General features: G+C 35.5%; 1 protein-coding gene and 1 pseudogene across 1 annotated transcript in view; both read left to right on the forward strand.

Moving 5' to 3' along the window:
* The first annotated feature begins 506 nt into the window (after positions 1–506).
* Positions 507–7,627, forward strand: LOC113051149 (24-hydroxycholesterol 7-alpha-hydroxylase-like; annotated as a pseudogene).
* Positions 7,628–9,004: 1,377 nt separating this feature from the next.
* The window catches only part of LOC113051029 (calcipressin-2-like), a 57,283-nt gene continuing 42,853 nt past the window's right edge, over positions 9,005–23,434 (forward strand). Inside the window, exons 1-2 of the mRNA XM_026214628.1 lie at positions 9,005–9,172; positions 13,542–13,759. Coding sequence (XP_026070413.1) covers positions 13,544–13,759 — 216 coding nt within the window. The 5' untranslated portion in view covers positions 9,005–9,172; positions 13,542–13,543. The remainder of the gene's footprint in view (positions 9,173–13,541; positions 13,760–23,434) is intronic.

The following is a 23,434-nucleotide window of genomic DNA, read 5'->3' on the forward strand; positions in this document are numbered from 1 at the left end:
TGCTGCAATAATACTGATAGTTGCAATTATGAAACACAATTTTTATAAGTTACTTAATTAGTAATCAACTAAAGGCCTCGCATATCAGCATATGTTTCTTCTGAAATACATTCAAAACGAGTAAAAGGATGCACCTTATGTGTCTTCAGGGAATGGGCAAACTCAAATCAATGGCTCATTTCTCCGCTGAGAAATATGACTGTCAAGACCCTCTACAGTGAAAATAATAGAAATGTAATATAGGTAATCTTCTTTCTTTCTTTCTTTCTTTCTTTCTTTATTCATTTATGTCCCCTAATGGCAATTGATTTGATACAGAAAGACCAACATACAAAAAAATAGACAGCTGATAGAAACATCACAATAATCCACACAACTCCAGATTACTGTTGTTACTGATGTTGATCTTGAAACACATAAAATAGAATTTAATGCCAAACTAAATCTTTCTTATTAATCTGTTGAATGTGTAAATTTCTAAACATGTTTGGACCAATGATTTACTTTTTCTTTGGGCTTCCCTGGCAAATGCTATAGCAGAGGTTTATTTAAGTGCTTTTACACTGTATCTTTCTATGTGTTATTTCAGATCTGACACTGAACAGAATGTTGCTGAGAACTAACATTTATCTTTATTCTAGATTACATTTTGGGCCATTGCTTTTATTTTGGCCAATCCTAAAGCATATTTGATTGCAATGGATCAGATCAATGCTGCCAAGACCAAGACCAAGGTAAAACCAATATCTCAAAACCACTGGTTTTCAACTTGTAAATACATATATTCAACATTGTGAAACTTCTTATATTTGTAACTTCCCCCAAGATCCACTAGAGGGCAGCAAACTGTCATGCATTGTCTTTAACAAGCCTTACAGAATATTTTTGTAAGTATATGACAAATTTTCCCATATACACTAGAAAACCTGATTTGCATATTGCACAAAGAGGTGCATTTACGCACCTTTATATGCACAACACCCTAGCACATGACTGTTAAATACAGTCACTTAGTCACACAAGCAGTAAGGTAGTCACTTAGTGCTTGTGTGTTTGCTTTGCATTCAAGATGAAGAGAACACAAAGGTGACCCTATTTGACTTACAGCACATGCCATATGTGAAGTGGTGTATCATGGAAGCCATTCGGCTGAGGGCCACTGGAGCCATCACTTGTAAAGTAGCGAGGCCTCTCTTAAATTACAGGTCAGCCATAACTGATAATTCAGCGCACAATGCAGTTTATATCAGTGTTTTTATGCACAGGTCTATAAGTGCAGGCTGTATAGAGTTATACAGAGATATATAGAGATCTGCTCTTTGACTTACACAGGCTACAAAGCAAACATTGCCATGCTTAATTCTCAGCTAAAACAATTCTATGCATGTTTTCTGCTTTTCAGAATTATGTTATTCCACCTGGAGATATGCTGATGTTGTCTCCCTACTGGGCTCAACGAAACCAAGTATTTCCCAGTCCCGGAAGATTTCAATCCTGTGAGTAACTTCACCTTTCTGAATGACCTCAGCCACAGGATGAGGTTAACACAAATTCCTCTATAAACCAAAATAAAATAGACACAAGACACATGCTCATAAAATGCTTTTTTACAGCAAGTAAAGTGCTTTATTAAATGTGCCTGTACTTTTTTAGTTTTTTAGTTTTTTTTTTTATTAAACGCAGTTTGTTTTGCTCTATGATTGAATCTGCATCCCTTTTATTGCAATTTTCTTTCAATAAAACTTCCTCCTTCCATTTTGTCTGGAAAGCTGCAGAGTCTTGCAGAGGCTGCTGGTCACAATGTGCTTGAAAACTCCAGCTGTGCTCCATTAAAACAGGAATAATAGGTCTGTGTATGTGTTCAAGGAAGGCCTGACAGTTAACCTTCCGGCAAACACCTATAGGGTTCCATTACACTTCTGTCTACTAATGTCAAGGAAATAGCACAGCTCACAGAGACTGGGTTAGACCTACATCTAAAGGCTTTTAATGCTGTTTTTAGCAAAAGATATATTTAGTTTCAAATCAACTCTCTTCTTTACAGTGGAAATGCACTTAAATGTGTGTTCAATTCAAGGGTCTTTTTCTCCACTTTTTCCTTAATGGAATCTAAATATTTGTACACAGTGAATAGATATGGTTGCTTAACTAAATGGACATTCAGTTTGTCCTTTACATCAGAAATATATATACTAATTGTTTTGAATCTATCAAAACCTTGGAAGGTTGGACTTTTTGACCAGTTCAAAAGACTTCTAGGTTTGTTGATGCAACTCAAGAGCAATTATTTATTTATGCCCACAATAAAGCCACATTAATGAACAGATGGACATTGCATAGAGAGTTATTCAGAAATTACTGTAAATATGTCTTATCAAATTAATTCTTAGAGTGCTATAAAACAGGCTTAAATGGTATATTCTGGACTGGCCCACGCCTGAGTGGATTATTTTTAATGAAACTTCACTTCCCACAGGAACGATGGGAAAAGGCAGATTTAGAAAAGTATGTCTACTAAAAGGGGCTTGTGGCATTTGGAGGGGGGAAACTCAGTGCCCAGGAAGGTTATAAAAACTCTTTATGTTTATCCAAAGTAATCATCATGTACACTCAAAAAATATAATAACATTCAATGAAAGTATTCCAAGAAACTGAATATAAATTATAAATGCTATAATTGTGTGTGTGTATTATATTATATATATATAATTTCTACTTGATAAATGCTATTAATATTGTAGAATGCAACATGTTGCAACACAATAATTGAAAGTAAAATGTAAAATGATTTATTGAGTTATTATAATTCACAAAACTTCATTTTTAAATTTTATATTTTTTTCTTTGTGCATTTTGTTTCTTTTTCACTGGACAGCTGGTTTCAAACTTTACTGAACTTTGCTTAAATAACACAACTGAACTTGTTACATCATTCATGAAGACGGTTTTCAAACCATGCACAACTCACCCGGTTGCATTTTAGTTTCTTTTTCCAGTAGGGAAAAATATATAAAAATATATAAATATATAAAAATATATAAAAAAGGCAAGATTATGTTTAAGTAAGCAGTAAAATTGTATTTAGCAATAAAATCTGACAGGAATTATATTACAGTTATCAAAAGCTACTGTAGGTTAAATCTTGCAACATAAAAAAAAAGGCTTTGTGCAGGCCAGTTCAGATAATGCTCTTGTGGTTAAGAATAAACAAACTGGTGATATTAATAAAGGAATATTGTGATAAAGGAAATACTTTATAAAAAAGAAAATACTTTTTTTTAAAAAAAGTTTGAGATTTGGAAGCCCCTTTGGTGAGTCAGGGGGCATTTTTGCCCTCTAGCAATGTTTGCTGGTTCGTTCTTTGGCCTGTAGCAGGAACACTACGGATTGAACTTGGCGTATAGCAAATGCCACAAGCTGCACTAGCCCATCTTTTCTCTCTGGCTCTATTGCTGAGAATGTCAGTTCCCTTAGGTTATTTACAACGAGACTGGCACAAAAAAGTTCATAGCCGTTACCAGCTCTGGTGTGATTTGAATTTGAGGTGATACTTGTAAATCATTTAGCTACATTATTGATAGTGTGCATTATTGCTCCTGGTATACTGCCATGTTGATATAGATTCAAGGCTCTGCTTTTATGTTGTGCTGAGCATCCTTGGCCCTAATGTCTCAGCCCTTTGGGCCCCTACTGATGAAATCATGAAGGCCCTGGGGAGTATACGGCTGGGGTCAGAATGACATTAATAGAACTTTATAAAGACTGGGAGAACTTTCCCAGCTGCACAGGACGATCAAAAGCATATATAAGCACAGACCAATGACCTTTCAAAACCCTCCAGAACAGATGCATCTACATTTATCAGTCTGGGAATATATGAGAAGGAGAAACAGAAGTAACACAGAGGTAATATACAGTAATATAGAGAAAAGGGGGATGAAGGTTTGTTTTTAACCCTCTGCTTCTGTTTGGTCATTTAAAAAAAATTGTTTTGTTTTTCTCGCGAGGGTATAGAACTTTGTAAAGGTTTTGGCATTTTCTATGTGAACAACACAACGGAAATGAATAGGAAGTGAATTTCATCTAGTGGAAAAACTTGGCAAAAAAAATCTTACTAAAAGATCATTTTCAGCTTTGATACTTAAGATTTATGGTTAGGCTTTTAAGCACTTAAAACATGTTTTTGAAAACAAATAGTAGTAAAAATAAAAAATATATATATATTTGTATTTTTTTAATTATTATAAACTAATTTCTATAATTGTTTTGAGTTTCACACTTTTAACTTTTGCACAATTAACTTCCACGTCTTCTTTATAAAAATCAAGATGTATGACATTTTAAGTTGGAAATTTCATTTTTCAGGTCTTTGCTCAAAAAGTGGTTAACAGGTTATTCCATAAATATAATTTAGTACCGTAAAATCTCTTAAAAATAGAAATTCTTAAATAAAATAAAAGACATTACCAAACTAAAATACAAATAAATAAAATACAATCAGTTCATTAAAATTCTTTCATTTCTGACCCCCACGTGAGCAGCACCAAAGGGTTAATAATAATTTCTTAATAAAAAAATTAATAATGAATAACATTTTTTTAAAACAAATAATGAATTAGGGTTAATAATTCTATGTATAAATAATGAATTAGGGTGAGGTGTATTTGTAATGATTACTCCGGAAGGTATAGATCTCTTGGCTGGATGCAGTCATATTAGTACACTGAGTGTGGCAAACCTATGTATTTCATTTTCCCTCGCTCAATCCAATCTGATTTTGATCATTTTAGGAGATTGGCTACTTGCGTCACTAACACAGTGCCCCTGAATGAGTCACGGCCCTCAAGGTTATTTGGGCTGATTATTTAAAGAAACATGACTTGCATCTCTCGCCCTCCCTTTGTTGCCTCTCATTATTCCTTTCTGTGTCTCACCCAGGAACCATCTTGTTCTCTATGGCTTAATTCTTTCACTTCAATTTATCTGATATTCCCTTATCCATCTCCAAATAAGGCCACGGTGGCTATGAAAGCACCTGGAATATGAACGCAAAACATGACGTTCATTCACATTTTGCTTTTCTACCTGCGATTTAAATCACAGTTTTCCCAGTGTTCGGCATCACCCGAGGGAGGGTGCAATGGCAGCTAGACAGCATGCAATATTCCATCAGAATACTAATAGACATAGTGCTATTCAAGCTGGCTTGTGAAGTGATGAGCAATTCAGCACAATGAGTTTGAATCTAGAAAATGTTCTTACTGAGAAAAAGGACATGAAAATGAAAGAAACAACAAGAAGCACTTGTAACTTATTGTGTCAACAGGTGGTACGTCGTTATGGAATTGCATATGTTTGTGACCCTCATCCGCTACAAGTTTGAATTCATCCCGCTGGATCCAGTACCGAAACCGGTAAGTGGCCTGAGAAAGAGTAACGTCCAATGGAGAATGGTAAATAAGCCTTGAAAGAGACGACATCAAAGTAGGCATTAGGTTAATCATTTCCAGATGTGTTCCTATGGCAGTATTTACGCAACAACAGCCCAATCTAATGCTTAGGCAGCGGCCTCCTCTTTACCCTTGCATTTCTCAGGCCAGACCAAAAATAGCTTTGTAAATTTCGCCCACCAACGACTAAGTTCATACGAGGAACGTGGATCTATTCTAGATATGAATCATGCATTCATTTATTTCATTTGTCATAAATTTATACCTTTGGAGGCAGATTTTTTTTTTTACAGCAACTTGATAAATGTTTAATAAATTGATAAATACTTTTCATTCTTTAACATTTTTATTATTAAACCCAGGCAGAACAATACCAAAAAATATAATAAAATATAAAATTATTGATAAAAAATATTTAATAATTAATTTTAAGGATTTTTATACTTTTATTCATCAAGGATGCATTAAATTGATCTATATATATATATATATATATATATATTTTTTTTTTTTTTTTTTTTTTTTACTATATATGTGACCCTGGAACACAAAACCGGTCTTAAGTTGCTGGTGTATATTATACAAATTTTTAGTAAGTAATATGCATTGCTAAGAACTTCATTTGAACAACTTCAATGGCGATTTTCTCAGTATTTAGATTTTTTTTCCACCCTCAGATTCCAGATTTTCAAATAGTTGTATCTCGGCCAAATATTATACGATCCTAATTAACCATACACCAATGGAAAGCTTATTTATATGATGTATACATTTCAATTTTGAAAAATTGACACTTAAGACTGGTTTTGTGGTCCAGAGTCACATGTATGCTGTTCTTTTGAACTTTATATTCATCAAAAAGTCCTGAAAAATGTATCCGTGTATTTAAAATAATGAGAAATGTTTTTTAAATGGCAAATCAACATTTTCGAATGATTTCTAAAGGATCATCTGACACTGAAGACTAGAGTAATGTGCTGAAAATCTTTGTGATCACAGGAATAAATTACACTATAAATTACCTTAAAATAAACACCCGTTATTTAAATTTGCAATAATATTACTGTTTAAGTGTAGTTTTATCAAATAAAAGTTTGATAAAAACTTTCAAAAACATTTAAAATATCTTAACAACCTAAACATTTGAGCAGGATTATATTAGTTACAGTAAATTGATATTTGGAACGAAAAACTACATAGCTTAGAGACTATTGAATTATTTGTTTCCAGATGCTATCTGAGTTTATATTTTGCATTGCATGTAATGCAAAGAAATGTATACATATAAAGAATGTCTACATACTTACTAGTGTTGTTTATTCTATTTATGCGGACTTGATAAATATATGTATCTGGTTCTTGTAGAGCCCTCTGTATTTGGTGGGAACCCAACAGCCAGATAGGCCCTGTACAGTCAGATACAAGCATAGATAGGGTGCTCATGTTCAAAGGGCTGTGCTACTGCTTTAGAGCTTTGTTGACGGCCTTGACATAAGAGTTGCAGAGATCAACTGCATATCCTGAGCCGAGCTTCAGAGGTTTGAAGCATCATGGTGAATGTTAAACAGTGACCTGGACACAGGTAAATACTACAGTATATCCCTCTAAATTAAACCAGAAAATCAATGCTAAAGGTAATTTAGGATATTAGCTTTAATATATATTACAGTTTTGTTGGGTCAACGTCTTGAATAACTAATGGCATAAAAGAGATGATATATATTAGAAAGCATGAGGTTGTGGAAATTCCTTTCCTGGACTGAGAGACTTTATCATTTTCAGGATGTATGAAATAAACAAAATGTGTTGCCTAATACCACTGCAGTCATATATTACAGCTAAACATCTTGTGGATGAAATGGACAAAGTAAAGACAAAGTTTATAGACAATATAACTAAGAGGAGGTTCTATTTTGTGAAGCAGAAATATGTAAACACATTATTATGTGTATAAACACTGTGCTTCTTTTTCTGCAGTGGTGAAAAGGATTGTTTCTATAAACACATCTGTCTTGTAGCCTGTAAGTTCTTTACTGCATCTGTGTACACTAATTTTTGGATAATATTACATAATATTTCATGACATAAGTTACATGGAGTAATTTTATATGCTTGGATGCAAACATCTTTAATTTTTAAGTCAAATAGAACGTTTACATGAATTCAATATGAGTATGTCCTTGATTGAATTAATTACTGGTATTGTAAACATTTGGAAGAAGTAAACCCTTTGTGCTGCTTTGCAATGTGTATTTCAATAAATAACAAGTTTAATTGTGTTTCAATAAAGAACGTTTTGCTGCAGAAGTTTCCTTCTTTATATTTCAATTTACTTAACAACCATGTGACTGTGATTTTGCTAAGCAGTCATCATCTTTTGTTGGTCATGGAACGACATTCCTTCCTGTCAAACAAACATAGCCTAACCTTGAAATCTGATTGGATAGGATTGTTTTTCCAGGACCATTTAGGATGTTGGATCCAGGAGCATGGCCTACTTTGCAAAATCAAAGACTCCTCAAGCACAACATTCCAGAGATGTTTAGCAGAAGGCCAGTGATAAACATGGATAGTAGTCTCCAAAGTGGTGTGATGTAACAAAATGAAACATTAGTGCGAGTGCCTTTAATCTGACATTACTGTTTCTTCTTATAATATGTCATTTAATATCCATTGACACAAATACTAACACACACACAAAAACCAACACACTTTTTGCATCTTAGAGATGATCATTGTGAACCCTTTATATTTTTACACAGAAACATCCCTTGTCGCATAATGAGGGTCATTTGTATGATGATATGACATGCGATTTAACCCTTTATAGTTAACGTAACGGGGTTAACTGGTGATGTCAACTCACCTTGTTCAACTGACCAGACTTTAATATAATATAATATAGGCTACATAATATGCATTTAGTCACATAATTGAGCTTTCATAGATTTTAATAATTACATTATGTAAAGATTTGACTGCTAAATAATAATAAAAATATAAAAGAAGCCTCTGCAAAAAATAAAAATAAAAGGTTTGCAGCTGGTTTCGTGTCCTAATCAACAGTATTATTGTGAAATGTTATTACAATTAAAAATAACACTTAATGATGTAATGTTGGTGGCCTCATACCAGCGCAGACCAGCAAACCAGTTTAGACTCTTTCTTTTATCATGGTTTCCTTTTTTTATTTTATTATAGGCTCTTAATAGGTTTCCTTTTCCCCTTTTATTTTAGGCTATTAATATTTACACATAAACACTATCTCACCCGAGGTGTCTAATCGCATTTATATGTTTTAATTACATCAATTCACCAACTATTCACGTGCCTTCGAGTATGACAGACATTATTTCTAGAAATCTCTGCTTTGCCCTGCGCCACATTTACTAAAAACAACCTGCTGAATGTGTCACAGCGCCGCAACATCCAGCGGGCGAAATCTCTGACGTAACTTCACCAATTTGCATATTCGCTTTTAGGAGAACGCTATTGGTCCCTGAATCCCCCCCGCGCTCGGCGCGCTGTATGTCATCATTAGTGGGTTGAGCAAACATCTTTCGGATGCCGGGAAGCGGTCATTGGTGAATCAAGCTGTCTGCAGTAACGTCAGGAGATTAGTGAATCGCAGCTGGAATGCGTGCTTGATTCACAAAGGCAAGAGAGGGAGACAAAGCCACCGCGCAGAAGATACGCACAACGGACTGCCACATCCCGCACAGGTACAGAAAAACCACGTCGACTTTCTCCATTAGATCATCCTGCATCTGTACAGCAAGGCTTTGACAGGTGTTGCTGCTTTTATTATCGCATAGAAGAGGAGAGAGAGAGAGAGAGCGAGAGAGAGTGACAGAGATAGAGAGAGAGAGAGAGAGAGATTATTTAATAGTCTATACAAGACATTATTCTATATATAGTAGCCTACCTGTATGCATTATACAGTTCATAATTAGTATTGAATATTTTCTGCAGTTCTTTGACCCTGTATGCGTGTCACTTTTAAACAAATCACTTTTACAGAAGAGTTTATGGGGACTCAGAACTTGGAAAGTCTGAATTGGTAGACAGATGTGTTGTAATAACCATCCGCACAAGACTAAAAAGAGTAAACAAGTCAATTGATGACGCTGTTGAATTTGCAATAGTAGCCTAGTTTCTGAAGTGCACTCCATGACCTTGACAGACGCTGCCAGTATTGTGCTGTAATGACAGTTGCTCTTACAGGTTGATGTGGCAGGTTTACCATACGGGTTTATCATATTAGTCAGATTGAGAGAAATTACCTTTTAGCAAAGAGAAGGAAAGTGAATGTCAGGTGATGACGACAGAGAGACCGCTCCTCCAGTGATGACTCAAAGGGGGATGCAGCAAACAGGTTGCAGTAGACTGTGATTGACACTTAACCTTTTCATTTGGCCCTTTATGCACTGAAAGAGTAAAATGCAATATATATTATGTAATGCAGAATAATTTAGCTTTAAATAGCCCTCATTTGTACCCAACGGCATTTAAAATCTTTTGCTTATAACAAATAAGGTCATGCAGACTGTAATATAAACTGTAAGTGCATTTCCACTGTAAATAATTTTTAAAAGCAATACATTTAATTACTATTTTTTTATCCTTCATGATCTATTCGGGTCTCAGAGTCCCCATGTTCATTTCGAATAAAAATAAAAAGTTAAAAATAAAAGTTGAATAAAACAACATTTTGTGCACCCAGCAGCCAGTTTATAGCAGTCTGTTTATATTTGTTTAGTGCATTTTTTAAGAATGTCATTTTTGCTGGGGCTCAGGTTGACCCCATACGGAAGCAACAGTCATATTTCTGGAAACATGTCAGTTCTGCCAAAATAATATTTGTCAAATGTGTTTTAATTAGGCCATAAAAACATAAAAAAGAATTTGATGGGGAATATATATTATTTGACAGGAATAATATGTTAATAAGACATTAATAATACATAAAAAAATATATATAAAACAAAAATAATTTGGGTCAAAGTAAAGTCAGAGTCAACAGAATAAAAGGCCTCTATAGCTTTAGTTAATCAGTATGCTTTTTGGCCCAGACCATTTCCAAAATTAAAGGCACTGTAAATCTCTGTAAATAAAGCTGAGCACTTATAGTGTGTCTATGATCATGTATAATTTATGCACATCCTTATCTCATAACAGGGTCATTGTGTTATTGTAAATGAAATAGGTCTCTGTCTGGAAGTCTTCATTTTAATCAAGTGCCTCACAATCTCTGCATTTCATTAGTCCTCATTCTATATTTAGCCACGTTTACACAGGGCAAGAATGAACCAGACAGCTCCAGCCTCTATCTATAGCCTTGAGTGAAAGTGAGAGCATGCGTGTGTGTGTTGAAGAGCGTGTATGTGTGGCTGGTGATGTGCTATTGATCCCAAAATAGCTGAGGGAGATTTAACAATGCATATGACACCGGCGACAGTGCTAGCTTTGCCCGTGGACCAAGCCTGGCAGGGTGGATCATGGGGAAGAAAGGGCAGGTGGAAAAGCTCTGTGGAAATGGGTGCAAGCTGTTCCCCACTTGACTTTGTTGTTTGTGTGGGTTGACAAGAGACTGGCTCTGCTTTAAGCCCATAACCTAATCTTTTGGTGGAGCATTAGTTACCAGGGCCAGGGGTTAACATCTGCTCGGGAGGGTTCTGGGAGGTAACTGTTCCAGTTCTATTTCACCTGTCCTGAGGACAAGCTTTTGCCCCGTTTCTTGTCTGGGTGTATAGTAAACATACTCTAAACAGCTCTTGCTCTGACCTTTCATATAAGTTCATATTTGTTTGTGATACAACTTGTGTTTATATATATATATATATATATATATATATATATATATATATATATATATATATATATATATATATATATATATATATATATATATATATATATATACATACTGTACAAAAACACATGTACTAGATTATACATGTATACTATTATATTCTATTGGCTGTATTTGTGTGTGTTTATTGGTAGTGTATTGATCATTTGGTTTGTATAACTACAAAGAGGTGAATCATATTCATTATTCTTTTAGTGAACTAGAATCATTTCCTATGTTCCTATTTCCCATGCCAAAGAAATAAAAAATAAAAATAAATCTATTCATCATATAAAGCAAATGTATCTCTTCACTAGACCTTAACTAAAGTATTTTGTTCATATGGATTTGTTTTATGATGTCTTTATGGGTTTTTTGAATCTTGAAGTTTTGCTTACTTGGATATTCAGTGGGGCAACAGAAACCTCTTAGGTTTCATTAAAGGGGGGGAGAAATGCTCGTTTTCACTCAATATCCTGTTAATCTTGAGTACCTATAGAGTAGTACTGCATCCTTCATAACTCCAAAAAGTCTTTAGTTTTATTATGTGAATGTGAATGTGAAGTGACATTCAGCCAAGTATGGTGACCCATACTCAGAATTTGTGCTCTGCATTTAACCCATCCGAAATGCACACACACAGAGCAGTGAACACACACACACACTGTGAGCACACACCCAGAGCAGTGGACAGCCATTTATGCTGCGGCGCCCGGGGAGCAGTTGGGGGTTCGATGCCTTGCTCAAGGGCACCTAAGTCGTGGTATTGTAGGTGGAGAGAGAGCTGTTCGTGCACTCCCCCCACCCACAATTCCGTCCGGCCCGAGACTAGAACTCACAACCCTTCAATTGGGAGTCCAACCCTCTAACCATTAGGCCACGACTTCCCCTGCTATATTATATTCATAAGAGAAAGATAGTCTGTACCGATTTTTCCCGGAAAAACACGAGTGGCTGGAGGCGTGACGTGTGGGCGGAGCTAAAGAATCACGAGGGCCAGTAGGCTTTTGCGTTGAGAGCGTTTGGAAGCTGTGACATTACCGTGAGGAAAAAAACATCCAAAACAAACCATGGCTTACAGTCAGATTCAGCGTATATTTATGATCCAGAATCAGATCCCTAGGCTGAAACTGAACGAGAGCAGCAGCAACAACTTGCTCCGAGCGGGGCTCGAACCCGGGTCTCCGATGGGAGGCGGACGCAGTTACAAGGAGGCAGAGATATTTTAAGTAGTTTTACTCACCACCTGCGGTTCCAACACACGATCGTGACCCTTTTTCGTTGGGATTGCATCATCCTTAAGAAATAAACGATACGCAAATCCGTCGTCAAACTGGGCCTTGTTTGTAAAACAAGCATCTTCGAAATGCAGGGAATAAACACAAACACTTGCACAACTCCGTTGATGCTCTGTAAAAATAAACTCCATCTACTGGTCCCTTAATGCTGTTTTTTTTTTCTTGGTAATCTGTGCAGGGTTGTCTTGCCCTGGCAACCAAAAATACACTTCTTTTGTGACATTTCGCGACGCTCTCGCTCTGATCAGTGAATGTCTGTGCTCTGCTCTACAGGAGCGCGCGCTCTTCCGGCAGAAGTGCCTTAGGACCCATATAAGGAAATTCCGCTCCATCTAACGTCACACAGAGCCATACTCGAAAATAACTTTCCGAAACTTGTGACAAACCGGAAGGAGTATTTTTGGAACAGAAATACTCCTTCAAACGTACAACTTTATTTTTGAAACTTTGTCCATGCTTAGCATGGGAATCCAACTCTTTAACAGTGTAAAAAACTCACCCACCCTTTAAAATACCTTCATTTGTGTTTAAACGATTAACAAAAGTCTTATGGGTTTGGAACGACATGAGGGTGAGTAAATAATGACAGAATTAAAAATTATGGGTGAACTATTCTGTTAAATGCCGTTAAAGGAATGTTTCACCCAAAAATGAATATCTAGCCATTTTTCACCATTATGTTTAATTGATTATAAGTTAATAATGGCTTACAGTATACTGTAGTCTGAAGATGTCTTGTGGCTTCATAAAATTTAAAATATAGTGCACAAAAGCGTATAGAAAAACTTTTTTGATACTTAACATAGCTTTTTTTTTCTTTGGCATATTTGGAGCTTCACAAACAATTATGATTGTGAACTGCAAAAGTGTACAATGTATCATGGAAGCATTTGCTGATATTAGAAAAATATTTCCAATTTTGTTGTTGTGTACCATTTACAGCCATGAAGGGAGAGCATTTATTTGCCAACATGAGAAGCGCTCCATTCCTCCAGCGGGTTTACCTCCTAGGAGGGGAAGAACTGGTAGTCCTCCAGTCCACCATGGGAGAGTCCTCACTGGGAGACAGTTTCCAACAAATCACCGACTTCAATGATCTCCCCATGTCCCTCTTTGCCTGCAATGTGGACCAGTCAGTATTTGAAGACCATGAGGGCAAGGTAAGGTTAAATGAAATTACTCCCATTTTGTTCCATCTCACCAGCACTTAATTTGCAAGTCACTTTTTAAAAAAGTGTGTTGGCAGTTCAGCGCCACTAGTGGCACTAAATGAAATCGCAAAATTATGATTGTTTCCAAACAGGATGGTAAAAAAATTTCAACCACTCTTTCTTGTAGTATTCAGCTTATAAATTCACAGTTAAAGTTTAACAATGAGAAGAACATTTAAAGAAACAATAATTTTCCACTTAAGTGAGTTTGAAATGATTTTTAGCACAGTAAATACATCATGAATACATAGGAACAAAAGCAGTTTGATTGGATGTTATGCTGGAATGCTGTAATGGAAAAGCGGATACATAGACCTCCATTACATGATTGTGAATTAGGCCTCTCCAACCCAGTTATCCATGTAGGCCACTTCAGGTGTGAAATTCAGCTTGTGGGCTCTCATCGACATTGCTTTCCCCTCATTTGCAAACACTCTAAAGATTGACTTTACACCTAGAGGCAAGGGAGTATCTTTCACATCCTTCATGTGAAAGCATATTTGTGGTATGGGAACATATTGACAAAATGCAGATGAAACCCCTGAAATACTATATTTATTCCCATAGCTTCAGTTCAGCATTGACACACAGACACATGATTGATAATATGATCTAATAAGAAGCTTTTATAGTAGTTTTTAATGAGCTGCAACTTGGGGATAAAACATGGAGGGAAATTTAAAAAATAAATAAATATAAAATTCACTCTCCTGTCTTTCCAAACCCATATGATTTTCTTTTGTTAAACCAAATTAAATGTTAGAACACTTTTCCAAGCAATAAAAATAAAATGAGAATGGGTCCAAAAATATTACCAAAATATTACCATTACCAAAGTAATCTATACAGGTTGTGTGCTTTATTTTGTCATTTGAGAGCAGTGAAGTTCCCATTCCCATTTATTTTATGAAAAGGAGACGTGTAAGCATTCTGAATATTTCTCATTTATTTTGTGTTTCATGGCATAAGATAAATGTGTTAAAATAATATGATGACAGAATTTTTCTTTTTTGGGGAACTATTCCTTTGAAGATTTAGCCCACAAACATTTAGCTTGTCTTTAGTGTGGCGATATAACTTACTTAGTGTCAGATAATTTCTTCCATATTGTGATGTGCATCAGAGTGAAATGGACTGTTGGAAAAAAATAAAGTTGGGCGGGGACTTGGTTCTACCGATCAGTTGACTGCGAGCCTTGAGTCGATTATAAGAAAGGGGTGGGATTTATGCAGACTAAATGATTGGAGAAGTCTGGAATACACCACTAGATAGAAGTCTGATGTTTCACCAGAAGATCACATTATGAGTATGTAATACATAAATAAAACATATCCTTAAATGATTTGTTGACACTAATATAATTTCCACCCTAAGCCATTTTTGCTGCCTGACATACACAAAAATAATGACTCATAACTCGAGGACTGTAGCAAGGAGAGTCAAAAGGTTGGTTTGATAGAAAACTCTCTGTACTTTCAGTGGAAATATTATTTAATTTGGACATTTTCTTGCTGAGAAATAGCTGATAAAAATGAAAGAAAAATGTGTGTGCTCGAGAAATTTTCATATCTGTCTTATTTGACATTAAATATCTCAGGACAGATATGTGGTAGGCGGAAAATTCTTTAGTGATGATATTGTTAATATATATAGTAATTTTTTTATTATTATTATTATTTATCAGCAAATAATTTGCCACAACTTTGGGGTTAATCAAAGTGCCTACATGCATTGTAAAGCTTAGACTCTGAACCATTTTTTTTTTTTTTTATCAAGGCATTTAGAAAATAATTTTCTGCTGACATTCTCCTGAATGTTACATCACTTGGAACAGGAAACTCAGCATATTTGACCTCCAGCTGAAAATAGTTTTAAGAACTCCAATCATGTGATATGCTGAGCTCTGCCAGGTCTGTCTGCCTCTCTGACCTGCACTGGACTGCATCACACACACAGAAAAAAAGAAATCTGAACACACAGGCACATACACAGTTCTCACACTGATCCGTCCTGACAGCTACTCTCAGACAGATTAGATCATCTGATAGAAGGACTCTGTAAAAGGTGGCCCACGACTCGCTCCATTGAGTCACAAGCTCCAGAAGGGTTCCTCGTGAAACAGAACAAGTGTTCAGTCTTTTACTCATGAATGACTCCACTAATGCAAACACACACAGTAAACCTTGAAAAGTATACTCAGTATTCCCACAAGTCGAACCTGACTTGGCATGACACATGTGGTTAAAATCCTTACGTAACAAGTAACAGTGTTGAAAGTTATTGTTGTTAAGGTGAATTCAGTGATCCATAATGAGAGACTTTGTTGTACCACACTGTTTATTTGGTTTGGGGCAAGGTTGTGTTGCTTCAGTGCTTTTGCTTAATGTAGCCCGAATCAAGTTTCAGTAACACTATGACAGTGTGGGTGTCATGCAGCTTTTTTAGTATGATGTAATAATAAAAAATGGATGATTCTTTTATTTATGATGTACCAGTCCTGGTCCTAATTAAACATAAATTAAGTATCAAAACAGTTTAGAAAACAAAGCCACTACAGAATCATTGTGTCACCCAACAATACAAAATTATAATTTCTAAATATATTAGTGTTTTTGAATGAACTGGCTGAATGAACGATTCAATGACTCACTCTTAAAGGGTTAGTTCACTGAAAAACGAAAATGATGTCATTAATGACTCACCCTCGTTCCAACCCGTAAGACCTCCGTTCATCTTCAGAACACAGTTTAAGATACTTTAGATTTAGTCCGAGAGCTTTCTGTCCCTCCATTGAAAATGTATGTACGGTATACTGTCCATGTCCAGAAAGGTAAGAAAAACATCATCAAAGTACGGAGATGAACGGAGGTCTTACGGGTTTGGAACGACATGAGGGTGAGTCATTAATGACATAATTTACATTTTTGGGTGAACTATCCCTTTAAAGACTAGTCACTTTTATCATTCCTGAATGAATTAATGCTGTGAGTAAATGACTCCCTCATATAAACAGCCATCTACTGGCGTATTGATGTAATCTGCAGAAAGAGTCATAAAAAAAAAAAAAACATCAACTGTTGTATAAATTGTTTTATTGAATATTATGTATACTTTCTGCAACAGCATATATATGTTTTTTTTTTAACTATTCAGGTATTTATTAATAAAATTGGTCAAATAATATGGCAGTCCACAAATGTGGGACAACAGTTTTGCTGCAGGTCAAATAAATGTAGTATTTTATATCTGAGCAAAGCTGTGAGCCAAACAGTTATTTAGCTACATACTGTAGCAAGAATTCAAAGAAAAACTCATTACTTCATGATTATCAATTAAAAGCTGATTTGCAGTGTCTATTATAAAACAAGCTCCCTCTCATGAAGGAGGGAACATATGCTTAATTAGGCAGCTAATTGTGCTGAGAATACTGCTCTGGATATTTGACTATTTCCCATACAAATGCCATGAAATATTAACTGATTAACAGAGCATGATTGCATCTCCTGTACTGCCCAACTTGCATTAATTGCTGACCTGTTTACTCTTGATAAAAATCTTCTCTCCTTCCTCTTGAATTGAAGACAGAGCACATGGTCGTTGGATGTAGAAGCTGTCTGATAGTTACTCAACTGATTGTCATTTAATGAATCTGTCTCTGATTGGAACAGGACAATTTTACACTTATGGGTGTAACGGGACCCACTGACCCATTTATATAACCTACACTGCACTTTAGCTTGAATTATTATTTTTTTTTTTTATTATAAAGTGGGCATGTAATGGAAAATTAAGCTCCAAAAGGAAACCACAAGGGCTTGCTGAAAAGGCATGGATGCTATTATAGTCTGATGCCATAATGTCACCTGATTTATCTTAGCAGGAATTAAAATTCTAACCTTATATTTTACTTGTGTATTAGATGATTGCATTTTAAACATTCTCCCCAATAGCCGGCTGTTGCTTGGCTGTAGCCCCCTGTGACCCTGCAATCCCTTCAGCGCAGAGTATTCAGCATCCCTGATTGGATTTGGCAAACATCCGGAGAGCAATGGAATGCTCCAGATTCATGAAGCTTAATGACAGATGACAGCGAGACAGAATAGACTGTTGCTATTCTCGTTTCTCCCGCTCTCCCCTCTGGCCTGGATGTGGACCACTGTCGACTGCCCTCACTTTGCTGATTGATCAAGGGAGATCAAATTGTTCTAAAGGAGCATCAGCACTGTGCCGTTGCCTTCAGGCGTGATTCACAGCCCTGTCAAAATGTTTGATTGTGTTTGGCATCTCTGGATGAGACTGCTTGTGCATCTGAGCCGCTGAATCAATTTAGTAGGATGTGATTATATTAACCTCAAGAATGAAAGGCCCAGGTGATGCATAGGGTCTATTTAAAGACATATGGCGTTATTAGCTCCCTAAGAATAGGAAAGCAATCTTACAGATTTTGCAAAATTAGGCAGTCTGGAGCCCACACGGAGAGCTGATGCAGTGTGAATTATGCAGCATAACTCTTATGTCAACTCTAAAACCAACTGTCTTCCTTTCTAATTATTTTGTTTTGACAGCCAAATTTTCAAACTTCAAGCTATTTTCCTTGTCAGGTTAAAGGGACAGTCCACCCAAAAATGAACATTTTGTCATCATTTACTCAACCTCATTCCATTCCTAACCTGTATGTCTTTCTCTCTTCTGCAGAACACAAAAGAAGGTATTTTGAAGATTGTTGGTAACCAAAAAGTTTCAGTTCTTATTAACTTCGTTTTTACAACAGAGCCAAACAGGTATTGGAAGTCAATGGGAACTGAAAACTGTTTGGTTACCAATGTTTTTCAAGATATCTTCATTTGTCATGTTGTCCCAACATGAGGGTGAGTAAATGATTTCATTTTTGGGTGAACTACCAAACAGTCTCAGCAACTGTAAAATGGAAGTCAATGGGAATTCAAAATGTTTGGTTACCAACATGCTTAAAAAAAACATTTTTTGTCACTTTGTTACAACAAGGATGAGTAACTGATGACAGAATTTCATTTCTGGATGAATTGTAGCTTTTATTTTATTTGCCATTTTCCTCTCATTATATACTACATAAGAGATTTTTACATAAGAGACTGTTCTACTATTTTCATATTGCTATTGCGGTGGCATTTGCTGACGGAATTACCGACGTCAGCTGGCAGTACGTCATGACTATCCATCATAGACTTTTCTGTGTCCCTCCCTTGAGCTCACCCTGCATCAATACAATTGATCTCCACTTTGGAAATGTCACACACGCAAACCTAGACATGATTCACATAGTGTTTCACTCACAAGCTGCCACTTGAGTTGTTAGCATGGCAAACATGGAGAAAGGTTCTCTGCTACAGGGAAGTGAGATTTATCCTTCAGATGTGCTGTTTGCAGAGCATACAGTGTTTTGATGTCATTGATGGTGTCAAATAAGTATTAAATTCAACCATACTAACTGCAGTTAAAACAGTGCTCAGTGCCCAACAAATATTTAGTCAGAAAACAAATCTTTAGTTAGAAAACAAATATTGACTCTGAATTTACATTTTGAATTAAATACTAAAATGAAATGGAATTTTAGAGGACTGTCAGAATTGTATTCTATTTATCACCTAAATTCAAATTTTGGAATTTGAAAGGCATTTGCGCATTCAGTTCTGAATAGCAACGACGCAGCTACGTGAAGGCACCAGCACCATATCCTACTGGCTACCAGAGACGTTACTGAAATCAAACAATGATTTAAAATGTACAGTATCACCAGTGGAGCATGCACAAAGTCCTGACTGTACAGTTTCCTGTATGATGTCACTAAGGACCCTTGACAAAAGACAGAGGAATCTAGAAGAGTTTAGAGCAGCTCTGGTTTCGTTGGGGTTATGTAATCGAGCTCACTGGTCATGAGTTCTGCTTTATATGGTCATATCAGTTTTAAGTGGAGTTACAAGTATGGCCTTTTGTTCTGCATGAATTCCTTTCCTCAGGCCGAAGCACTATAGCTGTTCCAGTGTGTGTGTGTGTGTGTGTGTGTGTGTGTTTGACTAACAACCCTATCCTCCATCATGCAAGGCTAAAGTTCACCGAATGGCCGTAACCGTAGCCCAGTAATGTAACACTGCAGAAATATCAGACGTCTACCCTCTTGAATGACGTTTATAGAGTGCAGGGACACAGAAAAAAAACAGGCTAATGCAATCCTCAAGTGAGCCATTAACATTCCAGTGTCACTCTTTTATTGTCCTGGCTAGCGCTGATACGTGATGCTGTGGCTCTTGTTTTGCAGACTGTCAAGGTTAAATACTTGAATAAGGATCTGTTAGCATTAACTGTGCGTGACGTGTGCATGACCTCTCCGCTGTACCTGTACTCAGTGCTGCGCTCAATGTTTTTGCCAAGGGGGTTGAAAACCTCCCACTCACTACACATGCTTATGTCATCGTAGTGTCCTCTCTCCAAGCATTCTCCTGATCAGCTCCATTACATAATGCTCATACCTCTCGCCTGTCGTCTGTAAGCTTTTCTAAGTGTCAACGACAGTTCATAACAATCCTGTGACTATGGAATACGTAAAATCTTCCAAAACCTAGTGGCTTGTTTGCCTAGACAACATCGCACACAAAAGCTGTTCCAAAAGGTAGAGAGCATAAACATGATACCTAATTTTGGCCAGCATCACATACTGAATGCGGCATTGAAGGTAGTCCCAGAATGCATTGCATATCAGCAGAGTGAAACATTACATTGAAGATGGCATATGAGGCTAGCTGTAACTTTTACAAACATGATTAATTCTATTGTAATATTAATAATATTTCAAAAATATTAATTAAAATATTTCATTTAACACCAAAATGTCGGTACGTTTTTTAAAATAAGCATTTTATGCTCACCAAAGGCTGCATTTATTTGCACAAAAATACAGCAAAAACAATGGTACTGTGAAATATAATTGGAATTTAAAATAACTATGTTCAATATTATTATTATTATTTTTTTTTATGAAATGTATTTCTTCGATGGCGAGGCTGAATTTTTTTACATCATTACTCCACTCTTCAGTTGTACATGATCCTTCAGAGATTATTCTAATATGCTGATTTGGTGCTTAAGAAACATATCGTCAACATTGAAAAAAGTTGTTGTGCTTAATATTTTTGTAGAAACTGTGATGCATTTTTTTTAGGATTCTTTGATGAATAGAAACTTCAAAAGAAAAGCATTTATTCATTCATTAGATTTTTTTTATATTATACATGTCTTTACTGTTTGTTTGGATCAATTGAATGCATCTTTGCTGAAAGAAGTATTAATTTATTAATAAATTTTTTTACTGCCTACAATTTTACAATTTTACAAATGCAATATATGCTACGTAGTTGACCATAATGTAAGTCACTTTGAATTAAAGCGTTTGCCAAATTTATGTACCATATGCATTTATTGCGTTCACTGACATCCACCATAGTATTTTGGAATAAAAACTGTTTGTTCAAATGTTCATTGTTCTGCATAATCCAGAAATAGTATGAGTGGTAGTAAACCATTTTGAACATAGCAATATCATAGCTGTTCGTTTTCATGTACCATTAAATTGTGGCCTATTCCATATGTGGGTGAACATTTTCCATATTATATTCTTACAACATGCATTACATGCCACAGCTGCCTACCATTGAACCTTTGTAAATCAAATCAAAGCAAACCCTGTTAGAATTGGAAAGATGACCAAAAAGCTCTAGGCTCTGATTTATGTAATCAGAGGCTTGAGAGTGTCTATTAGGATGCAGCTGCTGCATGGATTAGCACCACAGTGATTATAAAAGTGTTCTAATAGACTAGAGAATATTGGTGCCATCATACTGGTGAGAGATGAGTAACACCTAATGTTAACATACATAGGAGCGCGTTATGTTTTAAACTTCGAAGATGACATATTGACTTTATCATGGTATTTCAGTACTGTATGTAGAAACATTTTAAGGTAAAACAAAGCTCTTTTTTGGAAACTATCCCTGCAGGATCCCAGCTGTGGTTTTCCTTCAAAATAAGATTTTGATAGTTAAACAAATAAATACTTAAGTATTATAATTCTACAGTGGTAAAATAAGATATTTATTTCTATAAATACTTGTGTAAATTACAATAAAGTATTACAATAATAATATTATATTTTTTTAATTTAGTATTTTCTTTATTTTATTCAGTAGCAGTAATAATAATAATAATATAGTTATAATATAATAATAATAATTACTGTTATTATTGTTGTTTTTTAATACTTGTTTTTGTTTTTACAGTGAAATATTATTTTTTTTTTAGTACTTTTAATATTTCATTTAGTAGTAACAGTAGTAGTAGTAGTAGTAGTAGGAATAATAATCATAATTTTTTATTATAATAATTAAATTGTGCTGTAGTAAGTATTATCAAGTGCATTAAAATATGAACATCCATATTTAACCTTGACAAACATTTTAAGGGAACCAAGAGGCCCATTGAAAATGTGAACTGTTGCTTGGATGTTTCCTAGTCGTATGGGAAGTTTTAAAGTGTATTACTGTGAGACCACTATAGAGGGAAGATCTGAGGACATTTTTTGTGAGCTATAATGCTGGTAAAATATTAATGTCCTCCTTCACAGTGAGTCAGGGTAAGGTTTTACTGCACCAAGCGCTGGAAATAGCTCACTCAATCCACATTACTCACAGCAAGGCTCTTTTTAAGAATCCTGCGCAGAGATTAGTGCCTTTGTGACTTCCAACCCTGATGATTTCCACACACATTATCAAAGTGTGTGCTGTGAGTAATGACTAGGACTGGGACAGGACCCATTCGTTCCAAGAATTCTCTTTTAAGATATAGGCTGAATGTATGCACAGCTAATGTTAACAGATATTTTTTATAGCAAACTGATGGCACATATACTTGCTCACAATGGACCAAAGGACTCTTACAGTTGGCTGTAGTGCCTTAATGGTGAAGAATGTTAATTTTCATGTTAAAAACAGTTGAAAAACAACAAATTCTGTGATTGTTTACTCGCCTTTGTGTTATTTTCAAATCATCTGCTTCCTCAAAATCTTTTGAAGAATTTAAATGTGTGATTTAAATTGAATTTAAATGAGGGTGAGTAAATAATAACGGTAATTTGGCTGAACAATTAAAATAGTGGCAAACAATCCATGTGTAAATGATCTTCTCATCACTGAGCTAGTGACTGGCTCTAAAAGCAGTCCATCCCCGCCACTGTCACATGACCACTTATAAAACAGGGGTTTTGCTTTATATTACCAAATCATATATATATATAACATGCAGAGATTTTTTTTTTCTTTTTTATATATTAAAAAAATTAAACTTTAAATTTATACACTTTCTATCTCACTTTAGTAAATTAAATTTTTCATTCCGAATCATTCAGTAACAGTTTAGTTCAGTAACAACATGTGATTACCTGATTCATGATTCATTCAGTCAAAAACACTTATTCATTCAGGAACGAAACAAGTGACTGTCTTTATGATTGCGTCATTGAATCATAAAGTCAACCCATTCGTTCAGAAAGAAAGATCAATCAAGAACAAGTCTCTCAGTGACTGAATAATTAACCAC

Source organism: Carassius auratus, chromosome 31, assembly GCF_003368295.1.
Source record: "Carassius auratus strain Wakin chromosome 31, ASM336829v1, whole genome shotgun sequence".
NCBI lineage: Eukaryota > Metazoa > Chordata > Actinopteri > Cypriniformes > Cyprinidae > Carassius > Carassius auratus.